A 13,536-nucleotide genomic window follows, 5' to 3' on the forward strand; every position below is an offset into this window, starting at 1 on the left:
ATGTTATAATATATTATGTATTTGTAACGTATTTATGTATAATGTCATTTGATATTCAAAACACTAAAATTAGTAAAGCAGATATTATCTCTGTTTTACTAATGAGGATGAGTGAGGCTCAGAGAGGCTAAAAATATCACCTGAAGTCACAGAGTTAAACTTTGACCATTATACTGCATCAGGGTTTCTTTGAGATGAGCATAATTCAGTTTTATAGGCACACACCAGCTTCATCTGCTTTTTATTGTCTTAATCATTGCTTAACCGAAAAGTTTCTACACAAGGCTGGAAAATGATTGTGAATACCTGTAATAGGAACATTTGTTCCTATCAACAATTATTGAGAAGAGGTATCAACAAGTTCTGAAGTTAAAAGAACACAACATCCTTACTGCCGCCATAACACTGGCTAAAACAGCATGGTTAATTGTTATTAAAATGTTTTTCTTTTTCTAGGAGGACTAACAATACTTAAGAGTTTGGAGAGATTACTTTTATTATGCTTATACCTAATACTAAAGTTCTAGAAACAAATATATGTGTGCTTTTGAAGAGTGGTAGGGAATTTTTTGATTTTGATAGTTTCACTTCTTTTATTCAGATTAATCTTACATGGTTATAAAATTGTTTGACTTAACAGATAACAAACTAAGGCCATTTTCTGAAATATCCTATGAGATTGGGTATCTTGTTATTTTACAGGATGAAGAAACACGAAAAGATTATGACTACATGCTGGATCACCCAGAAGAGTACTATAGCCATTACTACCACTACTACAGCAGGCGCTTAGCCCCTAAAGTGGATGTTAGAGTTGTGATTTTGGTCAGTGTATGTGCTATTTCAGTGTTCCAGGTGTGTATCGATGGAAGTGTGGGTCTACGTGTGTGCTTGAGTGCAGTTGCCTAGTCTGGTCACTAAAACTGAATTAGAAGTACTTTTTAATAAAATTTTACTTGTAGTTGAGACTAATTTTTTTAGAGTAGAAAAATATTCATTTATTCAATTGATTAACAATGGAATCTTTGTCAATGGCAAATCTAAGAAATTGATGATAAATGCCATTATATAATAAGAAAACCCAACAACAGATATTTTTCTCATTGTTCCCTTTAGAGTATTTCTCTCCTAACCTGATAATATTACTTTTGTAGGACTTTTCAATGATTTCCCATCAAATTTGTTAAAAACCTGAACTTCTTAATATGACCTAACAAGTCTTGGCACCTATCCACCAAATGCTAGGAGTGCTTGCCATTACCGTTAACAACAAAAAATGTCCCACACATTTCCACTGCCTGCTAAGGGCAGTTTTGCTTTGGTTGAAAACTACTGAAATAGATTAAAAGAGTAGTAATCTTTCATGTTGTTTTAAATGTCACAAAAATTTAACTTCATCTTGAAATGAGTTTTTCCTACTATTATTCTTAAACTAACCACAGCTATCATGTCTTCTTTTGGAGGGAAAGAACATGTCAGGTGACTAGAATGAATCAGTTTGCTAGTCTAAAAAGTGCTTCTCTAGTTTAATTCCCAGCAATGAGATTCACTTTATATGACATAAAGAATTACTATTGAAAATTAAGGTTGTGGATTTTAAATGTATCTGCTTTTGCAGAAATATTTTCTTTTCAAAGGGGAAAGCAGTAATAATTTTACCTCTCTGTTTTAGATAATACCCTGGTAACATTTTTTTTCCCTAGTCCTAACAGAGTGCTATTATAATATTTCAAGATATTATTGGTGTAACTGCAATATTCATTCAATAAAACAGCAAATGAAATGTGTGGAAATGTGAAGAATAGGACTTTTTCTGACAACAAAACTCTTTGTGTATATTTATGAAGTAAGTTATGTATTTTCCAGTCAAATAAGAGTTCAAACATATTAGAATCCTTTACCTCAGAATATGATGAACATTACTGTGATATATCGAGACGGTTTAGGGAAGAGATGGGAATGAATATGGTTGCCTGAGTCTATCCTGTCATTTTTCTTTTTTTAAACAAGTTCTTCACTGGCTAGTTTTACCATTTAACTGTTCCCCCCAGAATGTAGATCACAGTCTCACAGTCTTAAAAAAAAATAAAGAGAGAGAGAGAGATTTCTTAATAGTGGTCTAGGGAAAGCCAAATGGTAGATATGAAATCACAGGTGTGGTGTGATTCTATTGATTTATCCCCTAATCTTGGGTATTTCCTGTCTGAATTAATGGCTTTTTGGCCTAACATAAGGCTTACCTGATTTATCCAGCCTCAGGTCCCAGGTACATGTGGGTCTTATTCATTTTATCTTTTACTTACAGAGAGAGATGATTGAGGTCCCTATTTTTTTTTTAATTAAGTAAGCTCTGTGCTGAATGTGGGGTTTAAATTCATGACCCCAAGATCAAGAGTTGCATGCTCTACTAACTGAGCCAGACAGGCACCCCTTGAGGTCCCTATTTTTAATCAGAATTGCTTTGTGGGGGGTGGGGTATGGTGTTCATCAAGGTGCATTTTGGTAGTAAAAATAACCCATTTTTATTTGTTAAATATTTCAGTTTTTCAGCTGGTGGAACAGCTATGACAAGGCAATCAGCTACCTAGCCACAGTGCCCAAATACCGTATCCAAGCCATGGAGATTGCCAAGCAGCAGGGGTTACTCAGAAAAGCCAAAGAGAAGGGCAGAAACAAAAAGTCCAAAGAAGAAATTCGTGACGAGGAGGACAATATCATAAAAAACATTATAAAAAGTAAAATAGATATAAAGGGAGGCTATCAGAAACCCCAGATATGTGATCTTCTCCTGTTTCAAATTCTCTTAGCACCTTTCCACCTGTGCTCATATATAGTCTGGTATTGTCGGTGGATCTATAATTTTAACATCAAAGGCAAAGAATATGGGGAAGAAGAAAGACTATACATCATACGGAAATCCATGAAGATGTCAAAATCTCAGTTTGATAGTCTAGAAGATCATCAGAAAGAAACTTTTCTTAAACGAGAGCTCTGGATAAAGGAGAATTATGAGGTGAGTAATTATTTGCTAGGATTTGGTGTCATCTTACTTATGAAGTTAAAATTTGGTGTAGGGGAAGGGATCACAGGAATGCTTTCCAGATTCTGAAATCCAAGATTTAAATAATGAATAAGGATCTTATTTTTATTGAAAGTGTGACTATATTTGGTAGTGGGACAGTGGGTTTTTGACCTGTAATTTGTCTTAAAAGATGAACTTCAAATACTTTGACTCATGCTGAAAATCTTAAGAATGGTCTGATTTGTTATGTTAAACAGCAGTGGGATAATATGTATGTTTGCAAGGATGTTACAACTTTCTGTTAATTGTTCTAATTTAAATTTGTTCTTCTCCAAATTTTCTTTCAGTCATGTAAACTTAGCTACAGGGATTAAAAAACAAAACGGAGGGAATAAGACATGGAAATTTTGTTGAAATAACTTCATTTCAAAATAGAGCACAAAATCTTCTATATAATAACTAACATGTTTGAAAAGTTACTTTTATTTTTTTAAACATGTCTCTAAACTTTGGGCAGTTTAATAAATATTATATTCTATAATTGTCAGCTACACCAGTTATCTTGAGGTGATCGCTGCTTAGCTTAAGCCTTAAAGGAACTATTTATCTTATCATAATTATATTATTTTAGGTTTTGCATAAAATTAATTGGCTAATGTATTAAATATAAGAATAAAGCACAGTGATGGGGCACCTGGCTGGCTCAGTCAGTAGAGCGTGAGACTCTTGATTTCACGGTCGTGATTCGAGCCTCACGTCAGGGTAGAATTTATTAAAAACAAAACAAAACAAAAAGATTTCTTAAGAAATCTGAATATATTTGTGTTTTTAGTTTCATAGGCATTCCTTTTTATATGTGGTATCCTAAACAGATTTTACTGAAAGTAGAGTTCCAGTCTCTGGCAAGTAGATATAGTTAGCCTGCCTATAAATAACATAAAAATGGAAAGTAACATACTATTTTGCTTCTAAGTACTTGAAAATTTTTCTCTTAAGTAGGATAANGAATTATATATTTAAGTAACTTACTATGAATTGCCAGAATGTTCTGGCAAGTAGATATAGTTAGCCTGCCTATAAATAACATAAAAATGGAAAGTAACATACTATTTTGCTTCTAAGTACTTGAAAATTTTTCTCTTAAGTAGGATAAGCAGCTCAGTTCACAAAACTGTATCTTTCAGGGAGTACTATCCTGGGCTGAATTATCATGTTATTATATGAGGTGATCTTAGTCATTACTTCCTAAAATTTGGAAATAAAGTCATTTCTTTCTAAAATTTGATGAAACTGGTTATGAAAACTTTTCCATTTAGTTTCAACTGACATCCACAAAAAGTTACAGAAATTAAGATTTTCTTTGTCCTTAACCTGCATGGTTTGTTTAACCGTCTTTGGGAATCTTAATAAAATACTTGGAAAACCAATAATTATCTTTGAATTTGGAGACAATTGTATATATAAGGTCATTTTATTCCTTGGTTAGGATCAGTAAATACTGAAAGTCATCAGTTTAATTTTCAGAGTACCATATTAAAGAAATAAAGTGTGATTCTTTAAGATTGGACATTAGTTGTAGAGAGAAAGTGTTTAAACCCTTTAAGCTCAGATGATGTATGATGTCAATGAGGAAAAGAATGTATTCTCAGGTTACAGAAATCAGTGACAAAAATTACTAAGTTCTTGTACAATTTTTTTCTTTGTTTGTTCTTAATTTAACATTGAGTGTTAAGGTACTTAACTCCTTAGTATTTTTAGATGGATGGTCTTTGGAAGACAAACCAGTACATTCATGGGAAACTTTTACCTAAAGTTATATTTGAAAAATGTAAATATGCCATAAAAGTAATGACAAATGTTTCCCTGTAGATGGTAAAGTCATTTAGTGTGTTTATACTTACAGGTTTATAAACAAGAACAAGAGGAAGAACTAAAGAAAAAATTGGCAAATGACCCCAGATGGAAGAGATACAGGAGATGGATGAAGAATGAAGGGCCTGGACGGTTAACATTTGTGGATGATTGAGGATTGCTGAATGCTACTATGCCAAACCTTAATTGTGATATTTTCATAACTGAATTATTTTAGAAATGTATCAACTGCTCCTCAGCAGTACTTAAAATTCCTCAAATATTTGATTAAACAGAATAATGTAGAAATTTAAACTTTCCCTTAAAACTTTATACAGAAGACATTTATGATTGTTCAATTTTTATAATCTATTTGTGGATTTTGTTAAATGATCTGACATGAAGATTTACTCGTTGCCATTTTAAATTGTTATATGTTTAGTTAAAAGATTTGACATGAAAATTTATTAGATACCATTTAAAATTTTTACGTGTTAAGTGTTTATTCTTTAAAAGTGTTTCCTTATTCTTTGTTGCAGTGCTACATTTTTCTGCTTCCATGGCCTCTGATATTTTCACAAAACATAAAAAATTATAACAGCATTTAATTACATTGTGAATGTCTTTAGACACAAACTTCTTCAGCAAAATGATTTCAACTGTCATGTCATCTTCATTACAGTCATTCTAGGATTGAAATACGTTCAAAATGTCTCTCTAGGAGAGTCTTCTGCCAGAATGTGCTTAAACTATTTTTCCCCCTGTCATAATGTTCTTAATATGATCAGAAACTCTCCAGGAGAGTGAATCAACCTTCACGTCCTTGTAGGATGATCTTGATTACAGTCATTATAGGACTATAACAGTATTCTCAAAACATTTTTCCAGAAGAGACCTTAAAAAGGTCTTTGGTACCACAGTATTGCTTTCCCCACCCACTTCAGTTAAAAAAAAAAAAATGACAGAGCAGAAGTAGTGTACTGAAAAGTTGTTCATGTATTATGAAGTCCTTGAGCCATGAAAAATCCAGCGTACGTGAGTGTATTTACATGCATTTAAACCAGACAGAGGAGGTGCATGGCTGTGTGCTGTTCTTTCAAACAATGAAATATGTTTTATACATGTGGAAGTGAAAGTAATTCACACATAAATTGACTGAAGCAAGTATGATATGCATCAAGGTATCGATACATAATCATGGTAGTGAATCAGTACTCCTGTTAAAGGATTTATCTCATTGCTTCATATTAATAAAATGGTTGCAATATATCACAAGTTTGTTGGTATGACATTTTAAATCAAGGATTAACGTAATTGCTTTTGTAGGATGTAGTTTAAAAAGATTAGTGTAGGTAATAGATACGCAGAGTCTGTTTCTAGCTAAAATAAACTAGTGCTTTCAGGAGCTCAGCCCAAATATGTGATATACAAAGAGGCAGGAGGGAAGAGTTTTGACCTTGTGAGTCATTTAATCTGTGAGTGAGGGCCTCAGTTACCTTAGTAGATAGAAAGTTGGGAGAGGACTTTAGATTATCAGTAGGACCCCTTTGCTGTTCTTAAATTCTGAAATAGTTTTATTTTTCTAAAGCACTTGCCTCTCTGTTAAAATTTCAAACTTCTGATATTCTAAGTATTTTTTTTTATACCTAGTAATAAGGCATAATAAAAGGACTGGGTATGTTAGCATTCATAAAGGTTAGCTGATACAAACAATGTATGTTGGAAATTATTTTGAATATCTGCTAGATTGTTGTATTTTTCTCTGGCTTTATAGAAACCTCATTTCTGGAATCACCCCCAGCAGCCTTCTCTCTTGGTAAAAGTTTGGTCGTTATTTGGAATCAGGGTCATTGCATGGGTCAAGATAAATGGACTCTCCTTAACGGAAGGACTGTTATTCTTCTCTTTCCTTCCCTTAACAAAATATGCTTCAAAATCCTATAGTGAAGGAAGAGCCATTAGTTGCAAGTGTCATTCTAGTACTATGAATATCTTTATTTATATTCTGCCCATCCCTCACCAAAAAGCCAAAAGCTTCTCAATTTTAGAACCATCTGGAGAAGAAACCTGGATAGAGGATCCCACAACCTCACTAGTTAGATACTTTTTCTTGTGCTTCTTAAGGCTATCCTATCACCATTTCCTTTTGTTTGATATGTAGGCGTTTATAGTGCATAGCTGTTCATTGGTATCTATTATCACTCCATATAATTGAGGTCTGTGGTAAAATTACTCTTAGGATAATATTCATGTCAAATATCTTCATAAGAGATTCTACTACTAACCCTTTCCTCAGTGTTATTTGTTCTTTTTTTTTTTTTTTTAAGATTTTTTTCTGTTTATTTGACAGAGAAACCACAAGCAGGGGGTGCAGCAGGGAGAGGGAGAAGCAGGCTCCCCGCTGTGGGGCTTGATCCCAGAAACCTGGGATCATGACCTGAGCCAAAGACAGATGCTTAACCGACTGAGCCACCTGGGTGCCCTTCAGTGGTCTTATTTCTTTATGAATTCTCCAAGTTCTGCAAATCAGAGGTTGCTGTTTCATTGCTCATCTATTCATATAATCTTAAGAATTACAATTGGTAAATAGGATTTTTAAACATTACATGAAAAAAGAGTTTGAGATTAGAGAATTAACAAGTATTTTAGTAGTACTGAATTTATGTTTAGAAAAATCATAGTTCATTTTCTTTGTTTTGTTTTGTTTTTTTACTTTGGACAGGGCAATAAACGTTTAACTTCCAAACCTTGGAGAGATTTTGCTTGACTGGAAGGCATTGCTAAGCTAAGCTAACATTCAGCTAGTATTATGAACCAGTCTACTGGCCCCCAAACCGAAAATTTTGGAAAAGTAAAGATAAATGGCTTTTATTAGACATTATTATAAATAGATCTAGCTACTTTTAAGACATTAAGTTAGACATGATCTCTGTTGAGTTGCAATTGCGCATTTGAGGGAGATAAATACTGGTATTGACACAAACTAGGATATGGATGAAGTATAATTAATCTTATTTGCAAAATACAATACTCTTCACATTTAAGTGTGGGTTAAGGCCAAATCTAGAACCTAATAACTAAATAAAATTTGCTAAACAACGGGCGCCTGGGTGGCTCAGTTGGTTAAGCGGCTGCTTTCAGCTCAGGTCATGATCCCAAGATCCTGGGATCAAGCCCCACATTGGGCTCCCTGCTTGGCAGGGAGTCTGCTTCTTCCTCTGCCTGCAGATCCCCCCACTTGTGCTCTCTCTCTCTCTGTGTCAAATAAATAAATAAAATTTTTAAAAAATTTGCTAAACAAATTATTTTACCTTTCTGGTTTTATCATCTGTGAAATGAGGGGATCTTTTTAAATANCTGTGTCAAATAAATAAATAAAATTTTTTAAAAATTTGCTAAACAAATTATTTTACCTTTCTGGTTTTATCATCTGTGAAATGAGGGGATCTTTTTAAATAATTAAGATTTAACATTCTAATATAGCCTGCAAACTCATATAGGTTTAGGGTCTGAAGTAGATTAGATTACCTGCAATTGAGAAATGTTATGGGTATTAAAAAGGCTACCTAATTAGTTGTAAACTTTAATCAGATTCTTAGTATTTAAAGGATTCAGAGTATCCCTGACAATTATGTATGGGATGGATCACATGGTCTTAGGTCAGTAACAAATGGGGTTGCTTACAGATCCATCCTCCTGGGTGTCATTAGGGATGGAGAAACTTCCTCCCATTTGACAGTTCTTTTGTAACCTCAGGAAGAGTGAGCCAGATGCAATGGAAGGGCTCAGGCTTTGCAGCCAGATAGACCAAGATTTGATTTCTGGCTCTGTAACTGACCCAGTAACTTGACTTTGGGCAGGTTAACCTCTGAACCTCATTTTCCCATCATTATTATTATTATTATATTTATTTGTTATGTCAGTCACCATACTTCATTAGTTTTTAATGTAGTTAGTGTTCCATGAATCATTATTTGCGTATAACACCAAGTCCCATTTTTAATAGTACAGTTACTAACTACCTCACAGGATTCATGTGAGAATTAAACAAGATAGGGGTAAAGTATTGGCATATGTTAAGTGCTCAATAAATGGGTTTTCTTGCTTTTAGAGAAAACGAGTCATTTTCATTTGTTAAAATCCACATTAATAGGAGTGTGTTTAGTGATGATTACAAACCCCTTGTTTCTTCATTCTTTTAATAGGTATTTGAATCCCTTACCTTGGGCAAGGTACTGTGATAGAGTGGAAAACTGATGCCTCTTAGGGCTGGAATTGTGTATTTTAGCGGCAGTTACCTGCCCCTTGTTGCCTTTGAGGTAGAAGTTGAAGCAGCTGAGATGACAACTCAAGAAAGACTGTACTTTCAGGGACAACAAACAGCATCAGCTGCTTAACTAGTTTATGGCCTATATTTACTGCAGGGACACAGTCAATGAGATAAAGAGGCAGGCTTGGAACAGCTGTTCAAAAAGACAAGTAGCCCTAAGTTCTGCTGNCGGCCTATATTTACTGCAGGGACACACACAGTCAATGAGATAAAGAGGCAGGCTTGGAACAGCTGTTCAAAAAGACAAGTAGCCCTAAGTTCTGCTGCCTCCCAAAGTCTCAAAAATGCCTGTGAAAATCTCTGGAGAAGCTGCACCTACAAACCTGCCAGTGAGCCTCTAGCTCCTGATTCATTATGCTAAGTTCTAAAAATAATGCAATGGGCATAAGAAGTGAAATAGTTTTTTTATGGTACATTATACTGTGTCACATGAAATACAGTTGTTAATGTGTTTCCTTTTTCTTTTAAATCATTTTAGAAAACTGAAGGTATATATTATTGTCATTTAGACATAACGTTGGCGGAAAGACATACCTTCCCACTATATATCATATATATCATTTTTTTAAAAGATATATTTATTTACTTGAGAAAGAGAGTGAGAGAGCCAGCAAGTGGGGGAGGGGCAGAGAGAGGGAGAGTGAGTATCTCAAGCAGACTCCCCACTGAGTGCAGAACCCGAGGTGGGGCTCAATCTCATGACTCTGAGATCATGGCCTGAACTGAAATCAAGAGTTGGCTGCTTAACCAACTAAGCCACCCTTGTGCCCCTCGTTATTTTTATGGAGAATTATTTGAAGACCCTTTTCTGAAAAATAGCCCACGGTTAGTAAAACGGTGACAAAAATACAGGTCAGAGGAGTGAAGAATTGTATACATCATAACGGAAATAAAACTTTTGTCTTTACAAGGACACTGACATTTCTAAAAAGTACTGAGATTCTTAAAAACAGTGGAAATTAGTAAGTTCTTATTTTTTTATTTCAAGTTTTTATTTAAATTCTAGTTGACATATATGGTGAAACTGGTTTTAGGTGTAGATTTAGTGATTCATCACTTACATGTAACACCCACTGCTCATCAGAAGTGTCCTCCTTTAATCCCCATCACCTATTCAGCCCATCCTCCACCCACCTCCCTCCATCAACCCTCAGTTTGTTCTTTATAGTAGAGTCTCTTATGGGTTTGCTTCCCTCTTTTTTTCTTCCCTTCCCCTATGTTCATCTGTTTTGTTTCTTAAATTCCACATATGAATGAAATCATACAGTATTTGTCTTTCTCTGACTTATTTCGCTTAGCATAATACCCTCTAGTTCCATCCACGTCATTGCAAATGGCAAGATTTCATTCTTTTTGATGGCTGAGTAATATTCCAGTGGATATATATATCACATCTTCTTTATCCATTCATCAGCTGACAGACATTTGGGCTCTTTCCATAATTTGGCTATTGTTGATAATGCTGCTATAAACATTGGGATGCACATGCCCCTTCGAATCACTACGTTTGTATCCTTTGGGTAAATATCTAGTAGTGCAATCGCTGGGTCATAGAGTAGCTTTATTTTTAACTTGTTGTAGAACCTCCATACTGTTTCCGAGAGTGGCTGCACCAGCTTGCATTCCCACCAGCAACATAAGAGCGTTCCTTTTCTCCACATCCTTGTCAACATTTGTTGTTTCCTGAGTTGTTAATTTTAGCCGTTCTGGTAGGTGTGAGGTGGTAACTCATTGTGGTTTTGACATGTATTATAAGTTCTTTTTTTTTTTTTTTAAAGATTTTATTTATTTATTCGACAGAGATAGAGACAGCCAGCTAAAGAGGGAACACAAGCAGGGGGAGTGGGAGAGAAAGAAGCAGGCTCATAGCAGAGGAGCCTGATGTGGGGCTCGATCCCATAATGCCGGGATCACGCCCTGAGCCGAAGGCAGACGCCCCAACCGCTGTGCCACCCAGGCGCCCCTATAAGTTCTTATTTTAACCAAGAAAAAATGTATAACAAATTTTTATAATAATATATTGGTGATCTGTGCATTTTAGCAGGAAAGGATTCTCTGGCCCTGGGCCTCACCTACTTTCAGAGCTCTAGAAACAACTACATCTGTGGGAACAGACTCTACTCCAGATGAGCAGTGACTTCTCTTGGAAACTAAAATGAAAGTTCTTCTCCCTATTCCCACTTTGTGAGATGTTACGTAAGCCACTTTCCTTAATGGCTTTTAGTTTCCTCATCTCTAAAATTGGGATGGATTACATTATATGAAGGTCTCTTCACTCTGAAGTTCCATGATGCAAAAATAATGGATAAGAAGACATTTTGGTAAAGTATAAAGCAAAACACAGATGGTCAGTGGCACCAAGCTTGCCTGTCCATGGATCACTGTGGGAGGCTCTATGCTTGAACCTCGCTGTTTCTTTCCAAGTCAGACCACTCCTCTCCAAGAGTAGCACAATCAATCATATGGAAGTGGGCAGAAGTGGTGGGTGTGTACAGCATGAAAGAGGGATATGGGACACACCTCTAAACATTTTCTGCTACCTATGGCTGATACACAAGTATTACATTATGTGTCCCCTCACTGTGGGCGGCCCCAAAGCTGCCTTTTCTAATTGGAGATAATCTCACTGCTTCAGCTGTCACTGTGCTGTGCAGATGTCTCCCATATGAACATCTTGCCACTTAACATTTCTAACAGCCTAGAGGCACATAGAATTACAGCTGAAGACTTGGTTTCTCCTAAGCCAAACTCATCTTTGTTCTTTACTCCTCCCTTCAAACCTAGGCCTGTTTCCTAACATCTGTCACAGGCTCCAGTTCTAGCCTGCTCTCTGCTTCAGAACCTTTACCCCCTTTCCTTTGCATTTTATAACCGCCATGGAATATGCCTGATTTAGTCTTTTAAATTTATTCTCCATCCTACCTTCGTAGTTCTACCTAGGGCCTCATTCCAGCCACTCTCTCCACCAAAAAGACAAAACAAAATCATTATTGAAGTCTTTTTGTTTCTCCACTTTCAGTTCATTTCGTATCCTCATTCCAGATTAATATTCCTAAAATATGTTATCATGTGGCTATGCCACTGTTTGCTACAAACTTTTCTGTTTCTTTTGAGGTTTTCTGTGACTTCGAGTCGTAACAGCTTTGTATTTTCTATTGCTCACTAGAGCCTTCTCCATTCTTTAATTCATTCATTTATTCATTCCATATATACATGGCCTGCTCTCCCCTCGTTGGAATGCTTTCCCCTGTCCTTTGTGCCATGTGCAAGATTCATATTTTCAAAGTCTTGGTCCTGCCATTTACGGGAGCTTTCCCTAACCCTTCCAGTCTGTATCTTTGCTCTGAGTTCTTTGCCACACCTTTTTGACACATGACCTTTCTACTCCACCTTACCAACCTAGTAATGTTTCCAACATGTAGTTTCATCTTTTAACTTAAATGTAATTTAAGTTTTTTGTGGTAAGGGAACTTGTCTCTAGAGAGGGCTTTAACATTTGCAAATTTGCTCATCATAAGAAAAACTTTAACACCGCAAAGACTGAACACATAGCTCACAAAATAAAAAGAAGAAATGTTTAGTCTCAACACTTAAGATCCTTAAAAGATGTGAGATGCCATATTTCATCTACTAGGTTAGTAAAGATAAAGAACCACAACATAGAATTGTGAGGGTGCAGAGAAATAAGCAGTGTTCTGGTGGGAATAGCAATTGATTGCTACCACCTTCTGGAGGATCAAGTTGGGAAAAGTGTAAGAAACCGTTTATATTTTTAGTCCATCAATTCCACTTTTAGGAATGCATCCAAAAAACTGCCCCCCAAAAACCAAACATGCACAAAGCTGTATGTTTAAGGAGGCCATTGCAGTGTTAAGTAATAGGGCAGTAGGTACATTACGGTGCAGTTCTACAATGGAATATCATGCAGTCATTAAAAGTAATAGATGTAGGGTATATCTTTTCTGACTGCTCCCGGCCCCCTTCCGGTATCAGCATCCTGGTTTTCCTTTAGGGAACCACTCTTTCCCTACCCCCCTCAGTCCATGTAGTTTGGGTCTCTTAGCTTGGGTTCCTCAGAGAAATAGACTCTAAGAGATTTTCATGCAGAAAGTTTACTGGGGAGTGTCAAAATCAACACCTGAGGGAGAGGCTAGGGAGTGGGGATGTGGGCAGAGGGTGGAATTGAACTGTGAAGTAGTTGCCATAAAGGCCTCAGATGATCCCAGCAAGGAGCTGTGGAGCTGGGATCATCTTTCAGTGTTGTTCCAACTTGAGGCAAGGGGATTGGGGTTCAGGTCTTATACATCCCACATCAATTTGGATGAGTGCTGAC

At 35.9% G+C, this 13,536-nt stretch overlaps 1 protein-coding gene across 2 annotated transcripts in view; it reads left to right on the forward strand.

Annotated features, from left to right (window-relative positions):
* The window catches only part of LOC100477384 (dnaJ homolog subfamily C member 25), a 28,949-nt gene extending 21,374 nt beyond the window's left edge, over positions 1-7,575 (forward strand). The window contains exons 2-4 of one of the 2 annotated variants that reach the window (XM_002916523.4): positions 703-855; positions 2,543-3,013; positions 4,926-7,575. In XM_002916523.4, coding sequence (XP_002916569.2) covers positions 703-855; positions 2,543-3,013; positions 4,926-5,048 — 747 coding nt within the window. In that variant the 3' untranslated portion in view covers positions 5,049-7,575. The remainder of the gene's footprint in view (positions 1-702; positions 856-2,542; positions 3,014-4,925) is intronic. The other variant, XM_034664260.1, reaches the window with a different exon arrangement.
* Positions 7,576-13,536: the final 5,961 nt, after the last annotated feature.

Source organism: Ailuropoda melanoleuca, chromosome 7 (assembly GCF_002007445.2).
Source record: "Ailuropoda melanoleuca isolate Jingjing chromosome 7, ASM200744v2, whole genome shotgun sequence".
In the NCBI taxonomy this organism is placed as follows: domain Eukaryota; kingdom Metazoa; phylum Chordata; class Mammalia; order Carnivora; family Ursidae; genus Ailuropoda; species Ailuropoda melanoleuca.